We start from the raw sequence: 25,958 nt of genomic DNA, 5'->3' as shown, positions 1-25,958 counted from the left end.
CCAGCCAGGGGCAGAGAGGGCACCAAGATAGTTTCTAGAAAATGGGGATTGCTGGGGAGGAGATCCGCTTCCAAGCCCCCTCAAATGGGGACTTTCCACTTGATTCACAGATGCAGCATTTAGTGGGACTTGTTAGTTTCACTTCTAGGGTGAACTGAACCCACAGGGTTTTTTTTGGTTTTGTTTTGTTTTAATGGTGTTCTTTAGCTAGTGCTCACTATGTGCCAGGCACTGTACTATGGCTGGGGTAGATACCAGCTAATCAGGTTGGACACAGTCTGTGTACTGCATGGGGCTCACAGCTTTAATCCCCATTTTAAAGATGAGGTAACTGAGGCACTGAGAGTTAAGTTTCCAACAGAAACGTTCAGGCCGTGTTTCCCCACTCCTCAAGAACCTCCAGGGGTTGCCCGTTCACTTCCTTATCAAACAGAAACTCCTCACCAGCAGCTTTAAAGCACTTAATCACCTTGCCCCCTCCTACTCTCCAACTACAACCCAGGCGGCACACTTAGCTCCTCTAAAGCCAACCTTGTCACTGTACCTCAGTCTCATCTATCTCGCCACCGACCTCTCGCCCACATGCTGCCTCTGGCTTGGAATGTCCTCCCTTTTCATATCTGACAAGACAGTTACTCTCCCCACTTGGAGGCATATCTCCTCCAAGAGGACTTCCCTGACTTTGCCCTCCTTTCCTCTTCTCCCACTCCCTTCTGTGTCACCTTGACTTGCTCCCTTTATTCATCATCCCTCCCAGCCCCACAGCACTTATGTAGATATCTGTAATTTTATTTATTTATATCAATGTCTGTCTCCCCCTCTAGACTGTACTCTCATTGTGGGCAGGGAATGTGTCAGTTTTAGTGTTATATTGGCCCCTCCCAAGCAAATACTGTTGACTAAGTGATCTGCCCAAGGTTACACAGGGAATAAGTGGTGGAGTCAGAATTAAAACCCAGGTCCTTCTGATTCCCAGGTGCGTGCTCTGTCCACTGGGCCACGCTGCTTCTCTAGTAGTTTGAAAAGGTAAGATGATATTTTTGCTTCAGATTCAATAAATGGTTTCATGAAAACCCTACTTAGGTGCCTCAGACCCTGTATCACCTCCAAACGCCCAATTTTGAAGTATCACTACTCAGATTCTAAAACAGAAGACGAAGCTGTTTACTCATTCAATTACAGCAATTCAGACCAAAAATGTATAAATGAGCAATTTCAGGTCAAAATCTGAGTCACAAGCAATTTTAATAAACCTTAAGGCTTGGTTTGAAATGATTTCTAATTTTTTAGTGGGCTGGGAATGCTGTGATCCGTTGGCCGATTATTCAGCTAACTTGGGATTCAATGGATTCCTCTCATTTGCCCTCAGCCTCTCCTTCTCGTTCCAGTGGTTCCTTGTTAGTGGCATTGGTGTTTGTGCAGGTGGGTGGAGTGATTTTCTGTGTTGTTTTTGGAGGAAAGTTGTAGCCGAGGGTTGTATTTGTCTTTATTTTTACGTATTTCAGTTTCAAGTGATGCTACAAACTGAGGACATTCTGAAATTCGGAACCTACATCAGCATGTCAGTTCGTAAACAGTCCAGTTTTTAAGAAGTTGCAGTCCAGTCAAGGAAGTTATACTGATGGCTTGAGTTTTTTTATTTAATCATTGCAGTGAAAAACACCTGATGTAATGTGCTGGAGTTGACCCAGGTGGCCTTGAGCAAATGTGCATACAAAACAAGTTAGTGACTGCCGAAGGGATAGTTTCCTGAATGCTTTCTCAGTTGACAAACTGAAAACAAAGCATGAATACTTGATACCATTCATTCAATCATATTTATTGAGCGCTTACTGTGTGCAGAGCACTGTACTAAGCGCTTGGGAAGTACAAGTTGGCAACATATAGAGACGGTCCCTACCCAACAGAGGGCTTACAGTCTAGAAGGGGGAGACAGAGAACAAAACAAAACATATCAACAAAATAAAATAAATAGAATAAATATGTACAAATAAAATAGAGTAATAAATACGTACAGACATATATACATATATGCAGGTGCTGTGGGGAGGGGAAGGAGGTAAGGCGGGGGGGATGGGGAGGGGGAGAGGAAGGAGGGGGCTCAGTCTGGGAAGGCCTCCTGGAGGAGGTGAGCTCTCAGTAGGGCTTTGAAGGGAGGAAGAGAGCTAGCTTGGAGGATGTGCGGAGGGAGGGCATTCCAGGCCAGGGGGATGACGTGGGCCGGGCCGGGTCCATGGTGGGACAGGCGAGAACGAGGTACAGTGAGGAGATTAGCAGCAGAGGAGCGGTGGGTGCGAGCTGGGCTGTAGAAGGAGAGAAGGGAGGTGGAAGGAGGGGGCGAGGTGATGGCCAGCCTTGAAGCCGCAAAAAAATGTAAACCATTTTCTTTTTCATGTAACTGCATCTAGGAAATGGAATTAAGTATATTCAAAAATAGGTGCTATGAGAGGAATGATTTCAGACCATCAATAAAATTATCTTTTGTGAAGGCTAGGTTCGTTGTTTCATTTCATTGTAGGTTACTTTGTAGTGTTCCTCACTGCTAGACTTCTCTCAGAGCTCAATCTCAACAAATCCATGAAGAATCCCAAGTACTTTTTGTGATTTTTGCATGATAAATAAGACCAACTGAAAGTAGCCTGCTCCACCAAAAGTTCTCTCTCTATTTGAACTAAATTGACTCAAGCCAAGGCTAATGCAATTTAGAATCCTCAACACTCATGGATTTATGTATGTTATTTATTTTAACAACTATATCTATACATGTCATTATTTGTACAGTTGTTTCTTCCTGAGGTGTTTGCATTACTTCCTGCCTTATCCTAGTTCAACCTCTTGCTTTCACTAGCAGTAAATGATTTTTGTCCAAGTCTTACATTAAATTGTAAGCTCCTTGAGGATAAGTACCCACTGTGGGTCTCTCTGAAGCACTCAGTTCTCAAGATCAATCAGTCGATCGTATTCCTTGAGTGTTTACCACTTGCTGAACACTGTACTAAGCACTTGGGAGAGTACAGTATAACAGAGTTAGTTGACATGCTCCCTGCCCACCAAAAATACCATTAATCGATTGATAGGTAGACCTTTGCTGATCAGATTCATATAATCTTACAAATACAAGTACGAGGGTTTTTGTTTTGTATTTTGGAGGGGAAAGGCGAATTAGCCAGACTCTGGTGATAGAGGTCCAGGCTGTCTAATGTTACCCAAACCAAATGCCAACACTAATACTTATCCATTGTTCCACCATGTCGATGTTTTCTGCTTAAAGCAAATGAACTTGTGAAACAGGCATGCCTCATACAGAATGCTGCTGCATGATTGTGTTTTGTTCTTAATGGAGAAAGGATCAAATCAATCAATCAATCACATTTATTGAGCACTTACTGTGTGCAGAGTACTGTACTAAGCGCTTGGGAGAGTATACTGTAACAAGAATTGGTAGACATGGTTCCTGCCCCAAACGAGCTTACAGATTAGAGGGGGAGGCAGATAATTACTATAAATAAATAACCAAGTGGGAGTTATGCTCCCAGGAAGGAAATAGAAAAATAATACCTAGCAATTGCTGGAAGCACCCTTAGAAGATGAACATTTGCTTGGGAGCGGGGGTGGGGAGGGGCGCCCAGGAAAACCCTCACTCACAGGCACCTGTAACATGGGGACAAAGGCCACACAAGAAAGCAGTAGTATAGGGCCAGGCAAATGGCTGCAGCAACCCTAAGGGGGAGATGGAGGAGAAAAACCTGGAGAGAAAAAGGGAAGCCTTATTAAAATCGCACCTCCTCCAAGAGGCCTTCCCCAGCTAAACCCCCATTTCTTCTTCTCCCGTTCCCTTCTGTGTCGCCCTTGCACTTGGATTTGTAACTTTTCTCCACCCTTCCTTCAGCCCCACGGCACTTTATGTACTTATCCATAATTTATTTATTTATATTAAGGTCTGTCTCCCTCTCTAGACTGTTGGGGGCAGTGAACATGTCTACCCGCTCTGTTGTATCGTACTCTACCAAGCACTCAGTACAGTGCTCCACACACAGTAAGCCCTCAATAAATACTATTGATTGATTGATTGATTGATTGATTGAAACAAGAAAGGAAGAAGAAATTAACAACAGCACATTGCCTAGGCTGGGTGAAGAATAGTTTTGGTTTTTTTTTCTGAAAGGATTTAGAATTTAGTGTGTGAAGCGATGAACTCTGAAAATCATTTGACTGTCCACGTGCTAATAGGAAGCCTGCCATCACATAACGGAATATCAGGTCTTTTCACAGTTTTTCATATATGCGAGTCTGTAGTTAAGTGCAGTCTTCCTCTCCTTCCCCTGCAGTACCAGGCTCTGGGTCAAGCTGGCTGATATTTAGCTTGGCCTTGTTTAGAGGCTGGAGCTGCATGGGGTGGAAAGTTGCCCAAGTCAAATTTCTAAAGTTCCAAGGGGTGTCCTGCTTTACAATTTTCCAAAATTATTTCTAGGAGTTAGTAGTTAGGATTATTATCTAATGCCTGGAAGTCCTCGAGGACAGAGATCCAATGGCGTGTCTGAGTGTTTTGGGGTTCTTTTTTTTTGCATACTCCCTAAATAGCTACTAGAGTGTTTTGTAGTATGGTGTAGTGGTTAGAGCACGGGCCAGGGAGTCAGACGGTCACGGGTTCTAATCTTGACTCCTCCACTTGTCTGCTGTGTGACCTTGGGCAAGTCACTTCACGTCTCTGGGCCTCAGTTACCTCAACTGTAAAATGGGGATTGAGACTGTGAGCCCCCCATGGGACAGGGACTGTGTCCAACCCGATTTGCTATATCCACCCCAGCACTTAGTACGGTGTCTAGCACATAGTAAGTGCTTAACAAATACCATAATTATTATTTGTTCATAGTGGCATTCAGTGATAACGATAATAGTGATATTTGTTATGTGCTTACTATGTTCCAAGCACTGTACTAAGCACTGGGGTCACAGTCCAAGAAGGAGGGAGCATAGGTTTTGAATCCCCATTTTGCAGATGAGGGAATTGAAGCATGGAGAAGTTAAGTGACTTGCCCAGGATTACATGGCAGATAAGTGGCAGAGCTGGGATTAGAACCCACGTCCTTTGATTCCCAGGACCTGGGTTCCTTCCACTAGGCCACACTGCTTCTCAATAAATACAGCTGATGGTGTTTTCTCTGCTAATCAGTTTTCCTTTTGCCATAGGATGTAGGTTGGAGAAGATGCTCTGATATTTGCTACATTTAAATCGGTAAAAAAAGTGCAGTTTCCCATCCCATCACCTTCCCTACTTCCAACCCAGTTTCAAGGGAATACATTACAGGAAAGGCAGTCCAACTCCAAGGAATATGTCAATCACTCCATCTAGGGTATTTACTGAGCATTTACCATGTGAGGAACACTGTACTAAGCACTTGGGGGAGTACAGTGCATCAGAGCTGTAGGCACACTCCCTGCCCATAAGGAGCTGACAGTCTCGGGGAAAAGACACCAAAGGGAGACACATCCGAGGCGAGGCAAGGAAGGCCGTCTCTGGGGCTGCAGTGTTCCATGGAGGAAAGGGGCTGAGTGGTTGACCTCCACTGCAGCTGGAGTGCCTAAACTCTGGGGAAACCACACCCAGCTGTTTCATCTTCTCTTTCATTCAATTGAATTTATTAAGCAGTTACTGTGTGCAGAGCACTGCACTAAGCACTTCTCTTGCTGGGACTAAGTGGCAAAAGGGTATTTCTTAAGGTTAGAGACAGAACTTTAGTGAAACAGAAGGAATCTCAATAATGCAGGAAAGCAGTGAGAGAGACCACTCTAGTTGAACTGTGGCCTTTAGCATTTCTTTCATGAATTTCTTTGTTCTGACACAGAGAGGTTTATCTCCAGACTAACAGTCAAGGTAAACTAGTAGTGGTATGTTAAAACCGCAATCCTAAAATAAACTGTTTCTCATGTCATGTGGAAGATTTGAGATTGAAATATTTGAAAACCCCAGTAGTTTATGCTATTGCCCATTTTGGATTCCATTCATCCATAGGATTTGAAAAAGAAGAAAATGTCCACGCCCCCACCAGTAGGGAAAATGAGTCTTAAATTTTGGAGAAGCAGAGTGCCCTAGTGGAAGGAGCACAAGCTTGGGAGTTGGCAGACTTGAGCTCTAATCCTGGCTCTGTCACTTGCCTGCTGTGTGACCTTGGGTGAGTCTCTTAACTTCTCAGTGTCTCAGTTCTCCCATCTGTAAAATGGGGATTCAATACGTTTTTCCCCTCCTACTTAAACTGTTTGATTTGTCCAATCTGATGATCTACCACCCCCACCCCCCAATAGTACAGAGCTTGGCACACAATAAGCGCTTAACAAATCCCACAGTTATTATCACCATTCTGGCATCTTAAAAATAAGATGACATGCATGTTTTGTAATAGTTGCCTACCCTTATTTTATGATATTAGGCCAAGAGAATTGTATAGTCATTGGAAAGAGAGGATCATTTTGTAAGAATATTATTTACTAGCCAAATCCATAGGTGTTCTGAGGAAAAAAAGGATAATTTCCTTGCTGTTTAGAAGGTACTGCTGAAAGATTTGTCTTGTAGCCAGGATGCCTTTAATTTTACGAAGCACCATTGTCTTAACTCTGCCCACATAGTCATTCTCCAAATACCAGAGGGAAGAAATAAATCTGTTAGCCTATGCTTATACATAACCTATGCTTCTATAGTTGTCTCTCACCTTTAGATCTGCGGGTCCAACTGTTCACACACCAATGGCTTTTTCAATTCCAGTTGCCCGCAGTTGTTCTCATATTTGAAACAAAAATTTTCAGTTGATGAAGTCTTATATGAAAGAATCCTCATGAAGTTGAATTCCCTCATTGCTGCTGACATCCTTTTCTATAGGGTCTTAGCTAAAAGCCAGCCATTTTGAGAGAGGGAATGGGGTTGGGGTGGGGGGGAGGGGGGCGTGGAAAGAGAGAGAGAGAAGAGATTTTAATTAAATCCTTGATTGGGGATCAACACTTTATTCACTGCTAAGATGTTATCAATCAATTCAACAAATGATGCTTAAAATGCTTTCTCTGGGAATTTGGAGCTTGGGTCTCTATGCCATTTTTAGAAAGAAGTAACCATAGCAAGTGGTAGGCAGAAGTGTTTTCACTGAGAATACACCTTCCCATAGTTTTAATGCAAGTTCTCTCTTGTCTTGGTAAGTTGCCATCTTGCGGTTTGCTGACTGCCTACCTCTGGTATGTTTAGCACTGAGCATAACATTTGTACTGGTAAAAATTTCCATCCCAACTTAATAAAAGTTTCAGAATTGTCTAGCATGTCGGGGCAGTGGGAGGTGCAAATGCTGGTTAATTAAGAATGGGGGCTGCTCAGCCGGGGGCCCCTGCATGATCATGCAGAAGGACCCCTTAATTAAGAATAAAACCTCTCTGGAAGCCTGTTGGTGGAGAAACAGACGGTGAAGGTGAGAAAGGCTACCATTGGAGGGAGGGTGTTTTGCTAAAAGCACCGTACGTACCCTCTCTTAGTCCACCAGCCCTGCCAAGATTCCTGACAAGAGAGTCTGCCGCTCAACACGTAGCCGTGGCCTAAAGCTGGCCCCTAGTGGCATCCCCTACCCCTACCCCCATCCTCATTCCCATCCCATGAGTACTCCTACAGTTTAAACGTCTTCCATCCAAAGAATTAATAGGTCAAGATTGCCCCTTGGCAGGGGATAGCAGAAGTGTCAGAACCAAATAATTCCGAGAACCCTTTGGTTGATGAAGAACTACCAAACAACAAAGCTTTTATTAAATTATTATTAAAATTATTAGTATTATTATCCTTATTACCACTATTATACCTCTGTTTTTCTTATTTTTTAAACAGAATTTGTAAAGCTCTTACTAGGAGTCGAGCACTATACTTTGCACTGGGGTAGAGACAAGCTAATTAGGTTGGTTACAGTCCATGTCCCATGTGGGGCTCATAGTCGTAATCCTTGTTTTATAGATGAGGTAACTGAGGCATAGAGAAGTGAAATGACTTGCCCAATGTCACGCAGCAAACAAGTGGTGGAGCTGGGAAGAAGAAGAAGAAAAGAAGAAGGAGAAGGAGATAAAAATAATAATAATAATAATTATAATAGTGGTGTTTGTTAAGCGTTTACTATGTACCAAGCACTGTACTAATGTTGGGATAGATTGAAGGTAACCAGGTCAGATACAGGGCCTGTCCCATTTGGAGCTTACAGTCTAAATAGGAGACAGCATAGATATGATGATGATGATGATGGTATTTGTTAAGCACTTCCTATGTCCCAAGCACTGTTCTAAGCACTGGGGGAGATACAAGGTAATTAGGTTGTCCCATGTGGGGCTCACAGTCTTAATCCCCATTTTGACAGATGAGGTAACTGAGACACAGAGAAGGAAAGTGACTTGCCCAAAATCACACAGCTGACAAGTGGCGGAGCCAGGATTAGAACCCATGACCTCTGACTCCCAAGCCTGTGCTCTTTCCACTGAGCCACGCTGCTTCTCTATGGAGGTATTGAATCCCCATTTTACAGATGAAGAAACTGAGGCCCAGATAAGTTAAGTGACTTGCCCAAGGTCATACTGCAGGCAAGAGGCAGAAGGGGAATTAGAGCCCAACTCCTCTGGCTCCACTGGGCCACGCTGCTTCTATAGAATGACGGCTCTGCAGGCATTCAATAAATACTATCGTTTAGCTAATTAATAGTATTGGCTGAAAGGAAGTTTTTCAGCTTCATTAGTACTTGAATACTGTCATGTTCACATATGCATAGTTGAATATCTTTCCTGGTATATCAAGGATGTACATCCAAGTATGCTACAGGGGAGCATACTTCTCCCCCCAAGCCCTTGGAGACTCCACTCCTTCTCTTCATCTCCACATTGCTCCAGACTTCCCCTTCCTTCCCCTCCTCCTCACCTGCTCTCCATCCCTGTCCCCACCCTCTCCTCACTTCCCCTAGGAGCTGCCTCCACCCTTTCCTTAGAGCCCTCTTATCCCCCCCGCCCCCAAGCTCACTGCTCCTTCAATCCTAACCCCCTCACTTCCAAGCTCCTTGTCTCCCCCTTCCTCCCCTTCTCCCCCAACCCCCCCACCAGTCCTCCTTGCCCCCCACATCACAGGGATTTGTTTCTCCATTCAGTCCCCCCCTACCCTCCATTCTGTCCCAAATGCCTGTGTCCCTGGACACATGCAGCAGATAGCAGAGGCGGCCACGCCAAGTGAGCAGAGGCTCTAAGGCCTCCTGACAATGAGTGCTACTGGTCAGCAGTGGTTACTGAGGAGAAGGATATGAAGCTGTGCTCCGTGGGCGCAATCTGTTGCTCGGCACAGTAGCGTTTACTCGAGGAGGCCGTTTCCCCAGTACTCTCTTCCATTTGGCCCATCCATCTGACAACCCGTCGAAAGGGTGGCCATACGAATCCCTGCCTCTCCCGTGCAACTCACCTGTGCAGCTCTGTGCTGTAATGCCACTATTCGCCCATGAGATGGGAATTCCTAGCACCGAACCCCCTGTCAGAGGAGCCTCTGAAGGTCCAGTCAGTCATAGGTTCTCCCAGAAAGTCCAGTTCCAGTGCTGGGCCATGCCGTCTGAGGCCCTCCCCACGACTCCCCGTATGGTTTCGTGACTCCTGCCTGTTGGTTGCCCTTGTTCCCGAGCGCTTCTTGGTGGAGCGACAGAATGTGTGGGCTACTTAATTCCATCTGAGCTCCTGACCGGATCATTTGTCCCTGTTACTTGCTCTCCTTTTCTATGTTCAGTGAGACTGCTGATGGAGCAGTTACTCTGTGGTCTAGTGGCTTGGTGAGAAAAATCAGCATTTCAGTAATAAAGTTAATTTGAACCCTATGCACATATGCAATCTTAGAGGGCAGGAACTTGGTGTAGGACATCACGTGCTAGGGTTAGGTTTATGAAAAGTTTGTGGGCCTTTAGATCCTCACTTTCTAACAATGATGCCTTTTGCTCAAATCCTTGAACGCTTTTTTTGTACCTAAGCTAAGTAATCTCTAGACACATTTTGCTTTCACAAACATTATGTTAATCAGTCTGTGCTCTTGCCGCTTGCTTGAGTACAAAATGTTCCCATCTGAACAGGACATTCCTGGTGAAGTATACATTATGTATGTTTATCCTTGTTTTTAAAAACACACACGGACACACACAGAACAGTCACAGGAACTTTAAGGTTTAAAAAACAGTGCCCATCTAGAAAATGTAATTCAAAATTCATATCTTAATCCTAAATTGGATACTACCTTTAGTTTTTTAAATTGCTCAAAAAGCACCCTATTTGCTCTAAGTGAAAAGCAGAGTGGCCTAGTGGAAAGAGCACGGACCTTGGAAGCAGAGGACCTGGGCTCTAATCCTAGTCCTACCACCAGCCTGTCTGGACCTTGGGCAAATCACCTAACTAATCTCAGAAGAGGTATCTGTTAAATGAGGTTTCCATACTTGCTGTCTGTCCTTGCATGGCTCCAGACTTCCCATGTGAGCCTCATTTCCTAGCCCCCAGGGTGCAGGTTGGGAGGCCCAAGGATCCCTTGGAGGAGCAGCGGGACTTGGTGGAAATGAAAATAAAACCTGAAAGAAGGAAAATAGGAAATAAACACAAAACTAGACAGCAAAGATGACTAAAAAAATCTAACTGGTATGGGTTTATGCAATCATTTATGTTTGTATTTGCGTGTTATTGTTTCATACCACATAAGCTCCATGACGTGTGTTCTATACAACATTGGCGACCAAACAGAGAAGCTGGAGACTCTCAAAATTAGAAACTTCTAAGAATTAATAAGAATAGAAACTTTAGAGGTACTTAAGGATTTGGGCAGAATACCTGAGTTTTTCTTGTTTCTCTTGAAGCAGTTTGTATTACTAACAGCCAGAACAGAGCAGAGGTGCTGCCTTGCTGTAAACTCTGTTCAATCCGTGGGGCAGAGTGCTGGGTAGTGATGAGAAATAAATATGTGATAGGTGCTCACAGGCTTATCTAAGTGGCAAAACGTTTTATCAAATCCTTTTAGCATAGAACTTTTCAAAATGGCCTATAATAGCCTGGATGGAGATTTGGTAGGTGGTTTGACTACAGTGACAAATTAAGGTCATCTACTTAAAATACTATTCTTAAGGAACTAAAACCGGTGGTCAAGGCAAAATTTTAAAGACAAAAAAGGAATATGTTTAAGGAAAGCTACATAATGGAGCTTGAAGTACCTGAATCACTACCTAACTTTTTCTTGCCTTTTAGGGTAAGTTACTAGACTGTGAGTCCACTGTTGGGTAGGGACCGTCTCTATATGGTGCCAACTTGTACTTCCCAAGCGCTTAGTACAGTGCTCTGCACACAGTAAGCGCTCAATAAATACGACTGATTGATTGATTGATTGATAGAGATGCCTTGGAAATTTCTTGGATGCTTATGAAAGTCCTAGGCAAATCCCTGAATCCTGTAAAGGGCTTTCAACATTACTAAATAGTGTTCCATACTTCTCTAAAGGAGGGCCTGTATTGTGTGACTGATTTTTTTTTTAAAAGCAGAAGCTATGCAAAACAGTATCACAGTCATAGTTACAGTGTGTTCGTTCGGAGCAGAATTTTGTTTTTATAATCAATCAGTGGTATTTATTGAGTGCTTCCAGTGTGTGGAGCATTGAACTAAGAGCTTGAGAGAGTTAAATAGAGTAAGCCAGGATCTCTGCCCTCAAGGAGCTTACAGTGTAGTGGGGGTAACAGACATTTCAACCAACTCCAGGTAGAGGAAAATACTTTCTTATTAATTTTGTGGGAGTGGGGTGGGGTGAGTACCTAAGTGCCCAGGGAGTACATGACTCAAGCACACAGGTACAGGGAAAATAGGATAGGGGACAGGAGAGAGTAATCAGGGAAGACTTCCTGGAGGAGGTTCATTGTAAAGTGGATGCAAAGTGGGAGGGAGTTCCAGTCAGGAAGGAGGGAAATGATCAGTAAAAAGAAAAAGAAAAAAAAAGAACTTAATATTTTTGGAAGTTCGGCATCTAGGAATGTAGAAAGACAATCTTTGGGGTCCAACATCTAGGAAAATTCACATTTGTGTGGAATTGCAAATAGAAAAGAAAGAACAAAAAGATTTTTTGTCATGATAGAGAATCATGATACGAGATACCTCATATCTACCCCAGCGCTTAGAACAGTGTGTGGCACATAGTAAATGCTTAACAAATACCATAATAATAATAATAATCATCATGTGGGGAAGAAACTGTGAGGTTGATGAGCAGAAGCAAATGAATAGGAAAGTAGCAGTAAGCCTGTACAGATCTGGTGTTCCCTGCATGTTTGTCCTCACTGCCCATTAAATTCCTCCACCTTTTTATCTCAAGCCTCCATGCCCACCCTATTTTGAGTTCACAAATGCTTCTTAAGAAAATTTTATAGGATAAAACAATGTTACCGTACTTCTCTAGGCAATATACAGGTACAAAAAAAAAGATTGTTTGCACCTTAAACTATTTTGTTCGTGAAGGTTCAGTCTATTTTTATCCTCAGAAATTACTTTAACGCAGTGATTACTGTTTCAAAATTTGCTGAATTTTGGTCTGACAGCCTAGATTTTGAAAACCTCCGTGTGCTTGGACTCCTCCTGTCTGTGGAGGGGCCGAGCCTGGTACCTGTTTGTCTGATCTGTGATTGGCTGAGGCTGTTGCTAAGCTCCTTTCTTTCTTCTTAGGCAAAGTTAGAAACTTGAGTGTGACCTATTTGAACTGTATCCTGCTGCCTTTGATTGCTTGCTCTCTCTCTCTCTCTCTCTCTCTCTCTCTCTCTCTCTCTCTCTCTCTCTCTCTCTCTCTCTCTCCCCCCTCTCCCTCCCTCCCTCTCTCTCTCTCCCTCCCTCCCTCTCCCTCTCTCTCTCTCTCTCTCCCTCTCTCTTTCCTGATTCGCCAGTATGCTTGTGCTTTGCTGTTGTGTCTCTTGAAATGTCAGTGTGGGATTTAAAATCTCTTCCTGCTCGAAAACTTTCCTTTCCTTTACAGTTTAATGTTTTAGCTTTGCACTTGACTGACATTTTCCCACCATTTATGAAGTAATACTACTAAGATATATTTTTTACTTTCCCTGATTGAAAAGCACTTGAATTTACTGACCTAAAGAAAGGTTTAGTTTTTAGAAGTAGTTTAAAATATTGGCTTTAAAGCCAAACTCAGAAGTATAAAGTAGTTCAAAATGCTTCTTTCAGTCACATGGATTGAGTACCTATTGTGTGCAGAGCACTGTACTAAGAGCATAGGAGAGAACAAGAGTGGTAAAAGATATTACCCTATCCCTCAAAATACTGTTGAGGGTGTAGTTGGGAGGATCTGACCTGGGAAAAGGAAAATTAATCAGGGAAAGCCCCTTGAATGAGGTGAGATTTCAGAAGGGCTTGCAGATGGGAAAACACTTGTCTGGTGGACTTTAAAAAGGGAGGGGTTTTAAAAAAGGGAGTTTCAGGCTGAGGGGCTGGTGTGGGCAAGAGATTAATGGTGGGAGAGTTAGACTCTGAGCCCCATGAGGGACAGGGATAGTGTCTGACCTGAATATTGTAATATTGTTTTGTTTTGTGTATACTCAACAACTTAGTACGGTGGTTGCCACATAGCACATAACACATGATTTACCAGTGGATTTGCCAGTGGAAATGGTATCAGTTGAATTCACGAGGTTTCGAGTTTCATGAAATTCTGGTATTTCAAAATTACCTCTCATACTGTTCTGGGAAATTTAATAAAATGTAAAGTGACTCTGATCTTGTATCATTAAGTGATCATTTGCAATCCACTGTGCATTGTATTTTAAACTGTACATCCTTAAGTGTAGAAATTACTGTTCAATGAGTGCTTAAGTATTTCCCCACAAATAAAAATTGATAATAGGTAGGGTAAGAAAGAATTTGTCAGAGTGCCAAGGTGTCAACATTATCAGCAATACATTTTTTAAAAAATAAAATGCTTACACAGGAAAGCTATTAAAAAAGCAAACCCAGGAAGACAGAAGGAGAGGAAAACTTCCCCTTAGTAAGCAGAAGTAAATTTAATGATCCAGAGTCAGTTACAAAGGAAAAAAAAAAGCATGTCTTTCAGTTTGATGGAACCAAGGGGATTTCTCCAAGAAATGCTAAGTACCACATAGAGTCGTAGAGTCATAATAAATCTATCAGTCATCCACTCCTGCCTGACATAAACTGGATTGTTGTGTTTCTTAAATGTGCCTTTTATTTTAACATCAGAGAACTGATGAGTTGAAGATTATCCACGTTTATTTATTAATGTTTGTGGGACTTTGGGTTAGGGAGGACTCATAAAATATTATATATGTGTACGTGGTTGTCCTTTGTATTTGAAGGAGACAGTGTGACTGAGAAATTCATCACTGAGTGCAGCTTTGTGGCTGAAAAGGCCGATGTGGGACCCACAGTCTCAACCACAGCGGGTAGGTGAAATAAAAGAATAGATATGCCAGCTACTGTATCTGTCATGCTAAAATAGGCCTGCTTCTCACAGAGTATTTGAGGCATGGATTTCTCAGGTTAGAATCCTTTTTTTTTTTTGAGGTGGGGTTTTATAAAGAGAAGAACGATGATGTTTCCCCACAGGAGAAAAGTAAATCCTGACCCCGTTGTCGGGGGCCCCAGTCTCCAGGCCTCCTGATGGTAGCGGGGGAAACCATCATCCCCAAAGGATTACCACAGCTTTTGGGGTAGGGAGGAGAGCTGTGAAAACAGCCCCTCCAATGAGCAATGGAGAGATATATTATGAGTTTTTTTTTGTTTGAAAATTCAATCCAGTGGAGTACATTCCAACAGGCCATTTCTGCCACAGTATTGTCCCCTCGGCCAATTAGGGTATCTCTAATATCTACAGAACCATTCGGTCCATGGTTCCCCACTCCTCAAGAACCTCTAATGGTTGCCCATCCACCTCCACATCAAACAGAAACTCCTTACCGTCGGCTTTAAAGCACTCAATCACCTTGCCCTCTCCTACCTTACTTCCTCGATTTCCTACTGCAACCCAGCCTGCACACCTCGCTCCTCTAATGCCAGCCTGCTCACTGTACCTCGATCTCGTCTATCTCGCCTCCAACCCCTTGCCCACATCCTGCCTCTAGCCTGAAACTCCCCCACTCCTTATCTGACACTTTCACTCTCCCCACCTTCAAAGCCTTATTGAAGGCACATCTCCTCCAAGAAGCCTTCCCCAACTTAAGCCCGCATTGTCCTCTTCTCCGACTCACTTCTGCGTCGCCCTTGCACTGTGATTTGCGCCCTTTATTCACCTGTCCCTCAGCCCCACGGCACTTATATAAATATCCATCATTTATTTGTATTAATGTCTGTCTCCCCCTCAAGACTGTATGCTCATTGTGGGCGAGGAGCGTGTCTACCAACTCTGTTATACTATACTCTCCCATGCACTTAATACAGTGCTGTGCACACAGTAAGCACTCAGTAAATACTATCGATCTTATCTGCATAGCATAATCATGGCTGAGAGATGGGCAGAATTCTCTTGGTCCTATTTTCTGGCTTTCAAGTGTTCTGTCAGCATTCTCCAACTAGGTGATTCTGAAGAATTGTGCCTCAAAATCGTTGTCTGTAGATAGTTTAGCCCAAATGAAAAAGAACAGGTTTCTGATGATTAAGTATTTACCCAAGTGTTTAGCACAGTCCTTTACACCTGTTAATAAATAAATGTCATTATCATTACTATGTCAGTACTAGCAATATTAAATAATAATCAATTTCCCCAAAAGCCCATCTTATCCTAGCCACGTCTCAGCGTCTACCAACCAGTTCATTTCACTATAAACGAAGTTTGGGAAGTTCAGTTTAGGTGACTGAGTTGTGACATCGTAACTGGGGAATTTGAATTTGCTGTGGTAGGTCATTCACTTGGCCTGTGCTCCTGGCAGAGGATGGCATCTGAGAGTGTCCATGTTCTTGATTTCTCTTTTTCTCAGAAGAGGATTACATTGTCCCTTGTCAGTCATACAGTCCTCTCTATAGCTATCAACTAGGCCTAAGAGTATTTGCTCTGATGGCATCAGCCCTGCATCTCTTGGCAGTCTGCATATTAGTGGGGCATGGCAATCTCTGAATTAACAATATAGTGAAGCTTTTCTTAAAATAAAAGACAAATTTTAATTTTAGAGGTATTCTCAATGATTAGCAGTTTGGGGCTCTTTTTGATACTTACCCTGAGCCTTTACCCATCCAAAATGGTTAGAAGAATAAATGAGAACCAAGTACCACTTAGAAAGCATTGACACTAATGTCATGTGAGGTTTTCTGTTTTGGGTAGAAAAGTTATCGGTTTTCACCAGCTTCCAGAACACAGTTTTACCTCCTCCCTACAGTGATGAAAGAATAACTGGATTCTTCTGGATTGATATTCACTGGGCATTGAACAGGAATTTGCATTCTTGTGCTCCAGACATAACTCTGCCACTAATTGATTGGGTCACCTTGAGCTACTCATCGAAACTCTGCTGATTCCTGCAGTTTGGGAGCAACATGGGAATGTTTGAAACCCTTTTGCCTTTTCTGGAGGCTGAATGATCAAAAGCAGAAATCTCTAGCCCCCTGCTAACATGATCCTTCTGAAAAACCCTTAGGGTTCCTATTCTTGGGGCTAAGAGAAAGAGTCTTTCAGTTTTTTGTCCCAGCAATGGCTCTGATTTGCTCTGTGGCAAGTCACTTCATCTCTCTATGCCTCAGTTTCAGTCAGTCCATCAGTCAGTCAGCGGTATTTATCTCTAGACTGTAAGCTGGTTGTGGGCAGGGAACCTGTCTGCCAACTCTGTTTACTGTACTTTCCCAATCCGCATTTTATTATATTAGTGTCTGTCCCCCTCTCTAGACTTTAAGAGCATTGTGGGCAGGAAATTGTGTCTTATACTGTGTTGTACTCTCCCAAATGCTTAGTACAGTGCCCTGCATACAGTAACTGCTCAATAAATGCCATTGATTGATTCCCTTGAGAGCTATGTGCAGACCACTGAATTGAGTAAACACTTAGAAAAGTACAACATAATAGAGTTAGAAGATGCTATCCCTATTCATGATGATAATACAGTCTAGAGGAGGAGAGAGACGGGGAAATAGAGTGTGTAAGGAGAAGCAGCGTGGCTCAGTGGCAAAAGCCCGGGCTTGGGAGTCAGAGGTCATGGGTTCAAATCCCAGCTCTACCACCTGTCAGCTGTGTGACTTTGGGCAAGTCACTTCACTTCTCTGTGTCTCAGTTCCCTCATCTGGAAAATGGGGATGAAGACTGTGAGCCCCACGTGGGACAATTTTGATTACCTTATATCTTCCCCAGTGCTTAGAACAGTGCTTGGCACATAGTAAGTGCTTAACAAATACCAATATTATTATTATTTACCTAAGTGTACTGCTGCGGGGGCAGGGGTGAAGGGTGAGTATCAAAGGGTTATACAGCCAAGTGCGTAGTTGAAAGTGAGGGGAGGGTGGATAGGGGAAATGAGGGTTTAGTCAGGGAAGGCCCCTTGGGGATGTGACTTTGGGAGGGATTTAAAGGTGGGGCAAGTAGGGGGCTGTTGAATGCGAAGAGGGAGAGAGTTCCAAGGCCATGGGAGGATGTGGCCAAGAGGCTGGAGGTGGGCTAGACAAGGTCGAGGTACGGAGATTAGGTGGTTGTTAGAGGAGCAAAATGTGTGGGCCGGGACGTAGTAGGAGATTGGCAAGGTGAGGTTGGAGGCAGAGCCAACTGAGTCTCAATCCCTGCAAAATGGAGGTAATACTAACGTGCCTGTTCTACTCCCAAGGATGATGTGAGGTTAAAATAACTAATGCGAGTCACTATTTTGCGGCAGTGGGAAGAAGGGCACTATATAAACTCAAGGATCAGCAAAAGCTGGTCATTTGTAGCTGTGAATTTATAACAGTCTCATTCATTACAGAAAATGCATTTTCATGATAACTTTGTCGCTTTGGGTACCATTGTTACCTGCATACTCCCAGGCTTGGGGAGAATTGGGAGAAAAACAAATTCAATTATTAAGATTGAAAATGAAAAGTGAAAATTATCCATCTGGAATGTTTGAGGTTCTGGCTATGATGGGTTCTGGGAGCACGGGAACTGCCCAAGGCCAGGAGCTGAAATCCTGTAGGGAAGGGTGATTTGGATAAGAGTCTCCTTGTGCTCTCTAAGCCCCTTTCTGGCCTTATATACCCGATATTTGCCTCGTTTCAGGAGGGTTACTTTATTACCGTCATTATTATAGAATCAATCAATCAATCGTATTTATTGAGCACTTACTGTGTGCAGAGCACTGTACTAAGTGCTTGGGAAGTCCAAGTCGGCAACATATAGAGACAGTCCCTACCTAACAGTGGGCTCACAGTCTATAAGGGGGAGACAGAGAACAAAACCAAACATACTAACAAAATAAAATCAATAGAAGAGATATGTACAAGTAAAATAAATAGAGTAATAAACATGTACAAACATATATACATATATAGAACACAGTCTATGATAATAACGTAACTAAGAATGCAGTGAGAGCAATCTCGGTATCTGTCAAACATTTACTCATCATCATCATCATCAATTGTATTTATTGAGTGCTTACTGTGTGCAGAGCACTGTACTAAGCGCTTGGGAAGTCCAAGTTAGCAACATAGAGAGACAGTCCCTACCCAACAGTGGGCTCACAGTCTAAATGGTGTGTACTCCCTGCCAAGTGGTGTACTCCGTGCAGAGATCGGGTCAAGAGAACCAGGTAAAGTGTTTCTGTGGGCGGTGGCGTCCCTTAGGTCATCATCATCATCATCATCAATCGTATTTATTGAGCGCTTACTATGTGCAGAGCACTGTACTAAGCGCTTGGGAAGTACAAATTGGCAACATCTAGAGACGGTCCCTACCCAACAGCGGGCTCACAGTCTAAAAGGGAGAGACGGAGAACAAAAGCAAACATACTAACAAAATAAAATAAATAGAATAGATATGTACAAGTAAAATAAATAGAGTCAACCGGTTTGAAGGCGGAGGCGAGCCGGGGGTACAGGGAGGGGTGCGGCGCATCCCGGCCCCCCGGCCCCCTCCCGGTTGTTTGTGTTGGGCGAGAGGGGCCGTTCCCGGGCGAGGGCGGTGGTGCCCGGCCTAAAAGTGGACTGGGCCGCGGGGCGGGCGGTAGGGCTGGCCGTCCGGCCGGCCGTCCGTCCGTCCGTCTGTCCGTCCGTCTGCCCGTCTGCCCGTCTGCCCGTCCGTCTGTCTGTCAGGGCGCTGTCAGGTCCCCGGCCCCGCCCCCGAAGGGGTGGCCTACTTCGCGCTGCTCCATCGTTGGGGGCCCAGTCGCGAGCAGCCGAGGAGACGGGACGGGACCGGACGGGACGGGACGCCACAGCCGGGGAGCCGGGGCTCAGGGGCTGCGGCAGGGGCAGCCGTCCGCCCGTCCGTCCGTCCGTCCGCCCCTCTCCGTCCCTCTCGCCCGTCCCCCGGCCATCACCAAGCTGCGCAGGATGCGCCTGGCGGCGGCGGCGGCAGCGGCGGCGGCGGCGAGCAGCGCAGCCCACGGCGCGGCGTCCCTGGCCGCCTCCCTGGCCGTCACCGACCTGCTCAGCGGAGCCCGACAGGTAGAGCCGGGGCCGCCCCGGGGGTGGGGGGGGTGGGGGGGGACGGGACAGGACGGGGACAGGGCTCCGGTCCGCTCCGCTCCGCTCCGGGGGGCGGCCCCGCTTCTCCGGGCGCCCTGGAGAGGGGCCGGACCTCCCCCGCCGCCGCCGCCCCCGCACGTCGGACACCGCCGGACACCACCGACACCGTGAGCCCGGCCCGGACCCCCGGCCCGCCCCTCTTGCCCCTCCCGTCTCCTGCTCCCCCGCCGACCCCCCTACGCAAGCTTTTATCGGGGAGGGATGCTATAAAAGTGAGCGGAGGTTGTCCCCCGCATCTTACCTCCTTCCCTTCCCCACAGCACCTGTATAGATGTATATATGTTTGTACATATTTATTACCCTATTTATTTTACTTGTACATATCTATTCTATTTATTTTATTTTGTTAGTATGTTTGGTTTTGATCTTTGTCTCCCCCGTTTAGACTGTGAGCCCGCTGTTGGGTAGGGACTGTCTCTGAATGTTGCCGACTCGTACGTATTTATTACTCGATTTATTTATTTATTTATTTTACTTGTACGTATCTATTCTATTGATTTTATTCTGTTAGTATGTTTGGTTTTGTTCTCTGTCCCCCCCACCCCCCCCCCCCCCGTTTAGACTGTGAGCCCACTGTTGGGTAGGGACCGTCTCTCTATGTTGCCGACTTGTACATATTTATTACTCGATTTATTTATTTATTTATTTTACTTGTACGTATCTAGTCTATTGATTTTATTTTGTTAGTATGTTTGGTTTTGTTCTCTGCCCCCCCCCGTTTAGACTTTGAGCCCACTGTTGGGTAGGGACTGTCTCTATATGTTGCCGACTTGGGCTTCCCAAGCGCTTAGTACAGTGCTCTGCACACAGTAAGCGCTCAATAAATACGATTGATCGATTGAGGGAGGGAGGAGGGGGCGGCGCAGCACACCGTAAGCGCTCAATAAATACGATTGATTGATTGAGGGAGGGAGGGAGGAGGGGGCGGCGCTTGGCGTTTTGTCGGGTAAACGCTGTGGAGGCTGAGGGACGGCGTGGCCTCGGCCTCATCCATATCTAGATGGATGGATTATGTTGCCAACTTGTACTTCGCAAGTGCTTAGTACAGTGCTCTGCACACAGTAAGCGCTCAATAAATACGACTGATTGATTGATCTAGAGGGACGCAGCTAAATCAGTCAAGGGCAAGATGGTCGCACTAGGCGGCCCGCCCAAAGCCAGAAGCGTCACCAAGAACCGTTCGTTCAGTTTTTCCTCACCTTTCTGCCAGGATTGCAATTTCACTCTCTAGACTTTCTCCTCCCTCTCCTCCTCCGCTTCCTCGACCCGTTCGAACCAGCTCAGAGCCCGCCCGGCCCGGCCCGGCCCGGCCCGGCCCGCCGCGGTACAGCGCTTTGTACGGTTTCATAAACACCAGTAAATGCCCCGTGGGGCTTTAGGCCCAGGCAGACGTCTCCAGGGCAAGTGAAACCAGAGAAAGTGTCTTTGGTGGCTGTCATGCGGAGTCACCGCTCTTTTCGATCAATTGCCAGATTTTCACTTGGAAGGTATCAAATACTGCAGTAGCAAATGATTGGGTAAAATGTTTGGTTGGAACTCACGGGGCCCAACTCGTCCAGGACACCTTTAATCCAAGAATTCAATTTCTTAATGCATTTTTTCAATTACCTGCCACTGCATTTTGGTAAGCAAATTTTTTACATTTTTTAACTTCCATTTTAAGGTAGGCAGCTTGTTTTCAAGAAATTTGTAATCGCTTGTTAGAGATTTTTTGAAGACCAAGTCTTTGTAGGAAGGAACATGTTTTGCAAGATAATGGAAGCACTGCAAATGAGTGCCCAGGTTCTAGGCAACTTTGAGATAAAGTGGAAATAAAGAGAAGCAGCGTGTCTTAGTGGAAAGAGCCCGGGCTTGGGAGTCAAAGGATGCGGGTCCTAATCTCAGCCCCGCCACTTGGCTGCTGTGTGACCATGAGCAAGCCACATCACTTCTCTGTGCCTCAGTTCCCTCATCTGTAAAATGGGGATTTAAGACTGTGAGCCCCACATGGGACAACCTGATTACCTTGTATCTACCCTAGCGCTTAGAACAGTGTTTGGCACATAGTAAGTGCTTAACCAATACCATTATTAATTATTATTGTTATTATTAAAGATACGGGGCCAACGGAGGTCCAAGAGCAGTGAAAATCCCCAGATGACTTTGAATGAAACAGATGCCTTCTAGGCTTGAGGAAGGAGTTGAGGAAACAAATGGACTGCCAATATTCATTCATTCATTCATTCAATCATACTGTACTAAGCGCTTGGAAAGTACAAGTTGGCAACATATAGAGATGGTCCCTACACGACAGTAACACTGTGCTTGATGAAATCATGTTGGGTTTTCAGTTGTGTGCAGTAGTCTAAAAATCGTTATCTAGAACTTAAAAACTTTGCTGCAAATGCTATCTAAATTTTAAAATGCATTTGAACCGTCTCGCCGAATTGTAAGAATAAATAAGGTTTTTGTATTGGAGGTCCCATCCGCTAATCTGAACCGTCCTAGTGGTACTCTTCCGAAGGTTCAAAATTCCAAATTTAGTAGATTTGCATAAAATATCTCAACTCGAGAAGAGTTTGGGATTGCTAAAACAATTTTGAAGATTCTAAAAGCAATTTTATTATTCAGTAACGATCTATTCAGTTAAAGGCAGCTTTTCATTATGATAAAAAAACAAACAAATTACTTGGTTGCATTTTAAATTCCATTAAAGTAGATCTCACTACTTTAGTAGTGAGAAGCAGCGTGGCTCAGTGGAAAGAGCCCGGGCTTTGGAGTCAGAGGTCATGGGTTCAAATCCCAGCTCCACCACTTGTCAGCTGTGTGACTTTGGGCAAGTCACTTCACTTCTCTGGGCCTCAGTTCCCTCATCTGTAAAATGGGGATTAAGACTGTGAGCCCCACGTGGGACAACTTGATCACCTTGTATCCTCCCCCAGCGCTTAGAACAGTGCTCTGCACATAGTAAGCGCTTAACAAATGCCATCATTATTATTATTATTATCTCACTAGCATAGGGTGTAATGAGAATAGAGACATAGGCTTTACTTGGCAATGCTAATGGACATCAGTAAATTTGTCAATAAATGCCTTCACTGTTCGGTAGGCCTAAATAGTTTTTCAGAATTGATGAACACTTAGAAATGATTTCATTTATAATAATAATAATAATAATGGTATTTAAGTGCTTATTAAGTACCAAGCGCTTGGCCTACTGGATAAAGCATAAAAGCACAGGCCTGGGAGCTGGAAGGACCTGGGTTCTAATATGGGCTCTGCCACTTGTCTGCTGTGGGACATCACTTAAATTCTCTGTCCCTTAGGTATCTCATCTTGGAAATGGGGATTAAGACTGTGAGCCCCATGTGGGGCATAAACTGTGTCCAACCTGATTAGCTTGTTTCTACCCCAGTGCTTAGTACAGTGCCCAGCTCGTAATGAGTACTTAACAGATATCATACAAAAAATACATATACTTAAGAAATTGGCAACATTCGTGGTCAGTACAGTGCTTCCAGTATTTCTAGCATACAGATCACTGAGTGTGAAATAATCTAATAATCTAAGGTTTTGCTAGGGTGTTATCAGCATTAACTTCAGACTCTCTAAATCTATTCTCTGCTAGCAACTAACATACTCAAATAATAGGTATTAGGAGAATTTATGAATTGGTGTTTTGGTAATCAATAATGCTTATCTTCTCACTGTGCCTCGATCTCATCTATCTCGCAACCGACCCCTCACCAAAGTCCTGCCTCTGGCCCGGAACGCCCTCCCTCCTCAGATCTGACAGACAATTACTCTCCCCCGCTTCAAAGCCTTATTGAAGGCATATCTCCTCCAAGAGGCCTTCCCTGACTAAGCCCCCCTTTCCTCTTCTCCCATTCCCTTCTGCGTCGCCGTGACTTGTTCCCATGGTTCATCCCTCCTCCTAGCCCCACATCACTGATGTACACATCTGTAATTTTTTTTAATGTTTTTGTCACCCCGCCACTAGACTTCAAGCTCGTTGTGGGCAGGGAATGTGTCTGTCTATTGTTGTATTCTCCCAAGTGTTTAGTACAGTGCTCTGCACACAGTAAGTGCTTAATAAATGCCATTGAATGAGTGAATGAATGGTATCATTTAGAACCACTAGTGTTTACTGTGTACTAAATGGTGGGGTGAATACTAATTAAACAATTCAGATATGGTTCCCATCCCACAGGGGACTCACCTTCTGTAGCCTAAAGGAGTCGCTTCATGGTCCGAGCCTAGTAGTATTTCTAAGGGGCCGTGGGGTTTGTCTGGGAACTATGTTTTTTACCCCCTCCACTGATATTCTGCAAAAAGTTGGCTTAGTTCACCAGACAAAATTGCCACTGTGGGAAGCCTCCACTTCTGCCTGCATTTGGCTTATCTGTTTGTCTTCTCACAAAACTCACCTACCTCATACTGAAGTGCTTCCTAAATGCACCAAGGGATTAAGGGGGCAGTTTGTTCCTCCATTTTGATTATTCCATTCACTGAGGACCACAGGATTGAGTCCTTTCTAACTATAATCCTTGCTGCTCAAAAATAGGGAAATAAGAAATCCAAATTCCATTCAGAGCAAGCATATTACATCAGGGCATTTTATTTGGGACGCCACCAACTTCCCAAGGCAAGACTACCTACTACTCCCTTTGCCCTATGGGGCGAAGCTTTAATATGGGCACTGGTTTTCTACTTTTCGATTCAATATTGAGCTTATTTAGGATTTTGAGCTTTTATGAAGCTGTGAACACTGAAAGTCTTTACTACTTAAAGAGATTGGAAGTGCCACTTCTTACCATGCTTCTGAAGACAGTTGAAGGATTTCAGAGCTGGGAGGCTGGAGCCAAGGTCTTCCCGTCCCGTCGACTCCTCCGTCAGTCAATCGCCACATCGGATGGCTCCGGTCAGCTTCTTTCAAGGGACTCGGGCACATCTGTTTTACCCTGGCAGTTCCCCCAAGACACAAGTTGGTAGCCTGGGAGGCGGAACTCTAGAACTGAGTTGGCCCTGGGGGAGGTACGCAAAACCAAGGAGCTGTCAGCTTATGAGATGAGAGAACCTGGGGGGAGGGGAATGAATGCCCTTATTTTTTTTCTTCCATGTGGTGTCCGTGTGTGAGTGCACTTATCGATACCATTCGATCCCTGTCTGTCCGCATCCTATTATCTGTCGGGAAAGAAAAGGTGAGGGGTAAGGAAAGCAGTAGGAGGCTTACTCAGTCAAATGCCTGCGGAACCCAGATTCCCTTCCTGATCTCCTCGTGAAGTGAGACAAGGCAGAGCCAACAACACAGCCAAGGAAGTCTCGGGCTTGGCCCAGGGAGGGTTTGGGGGTCATCCCTCGGCTGACTGGCCCTATTGGATCCTCCTCCTCCTGCTTTCCTTACCCCTCACCTTTTCTTTCCTGACAGATAATAGCATGCGAACAGACAGGAATTGAATGGCATCAATAAGTGCACTCACATATGGACACCATTGTAATGGTGGTGGGATTTAAGTTTGGTGTGGAGTAAAGAGCACTAGTAGTTGTTTGCGGGGGTTGGGGGGGGCAGGGGGCTTGGTATTTGTTAAGCGCCTACTACTTGCCAGGAGCTGTGCCGAGTGCTGGGGTAGATACAGTCAGGTTGGACACAGTCCCTGTCCCACACGGGGCTCACAGTCTTAATCCCCATTTTACAGCTTAGGTATCTGAGGCCCAGAGAAGTGAAGTAACTTACCCAGGGTACACAGCACACAAGTGGCAGAGCTGGGATTAGAGCTGTTTTGTGTTGTTGTCTGTCTCCCCCTTCTAGACTGTGAGCGCGTTGTTGGGTAGGGACCGTGTCTGTATGTTGCCGATTTGTACTTCCCAAGCACTCAGTACAGTGCTCTGCACACAGTAAGCACTCAGTAAATACAATTGAATGAATGAAGAGCAGAGGAATCAATCAAACAGTGGTAGTGATTGAGTGCCTATTGTGTGCCAAGTACTCGACTAATTGCTTGGGAGAGTACAGTGCAACAGAGTGCAACACTGCACATGTTCCCAGCCCAAAATGAGCATAGAGTCTAGAAGACAGGCATTAAAATGCCTTAGAGAGGTGAACGGGTGAAATGCTGTGGGGCTGAGGGTGGGGTGAATAAAGGGTGCAAATCCAAGAGTGAGGGGGGATGCAGACGGGAGAGGGAGTAAAGGAAATGAAGGCATAATTGGGGAAGGCCTCTTGGAGAAGATGACTTTTTTCATAAGGCTTTGAGGGTCGGGTGGGGGAGAATGAT

The 25,958-nt window shown here is 44.8% G+C and overlaps 2 protein-coding genes across 4 annotated transcripts in view; one reads left to right on the top strand and one right to left on the bottom strand.

The window, feature by feature from the left end:
• The window catches only part of CEP57L1 (centrosomal protein 57 like 1), a 38,273-nt gene extending 31,452 nt beyond the window's left edge, over nucleotides 1-6,821 (bottom strand). Inside the window, exon 1 of the mRNA XM_038761045.1 lies at nucleotides 6,708-6,821. The gene's annotated coding sequence lies outside the window, so the exon portion shown is untranslated. The remainder of the gene's footprint in view (nucleotides 1-6,707) is intronic.
• Nucleotides 1-25,958, top strand: part of SESN1 (sestrin 1) — a 59,473-nt gene that overhangs the window by 17,152 nt on the left and 16,363 nt on the right. Inside the window, exon 1 of one of the 3 annotated variants that reach the window (XM_038761040.1) lies at nucleotides 19,458-19,623. The exons of the other annotated variants lie outside the window; for them this stretch is intronic. Within the exon in view, the coding sequence (XP_038616968.1) occupies nucleotides 19,510-19,623 (114 nt within the window). The 5' untranslated portion in view covers nucleotides 19,458-19,509. Of the gene's footprint in view, nucleotides 1-19,457; nucleotides 19,624-25,958 lie in introns of those variants that run through there. 3 annotated transcript variants of the gene reach the window in all.

The sequence above is a fragment of the Tachyglossus aculeatus genome, chromosome 19, assembly GCF_015852505.1.
Source record: "Tachyglossus aculeatus isolate mTacAcu1 chromosome 19, mTacAcu1.pri, whole genome shotgun sequence".
Taxonomy (NCBI): domain Eukaryota; kingdom Metazoa; phylum Chordata; class Mammalia; order Monotremata; family Tachyglossidae; genus Tachyglossus; species Tachyglossus aculeatus.
Note: the sequence above shows the minus strand (reverse complement) of the source record. Positions and strands in the feature narration are given on the sequence as shown.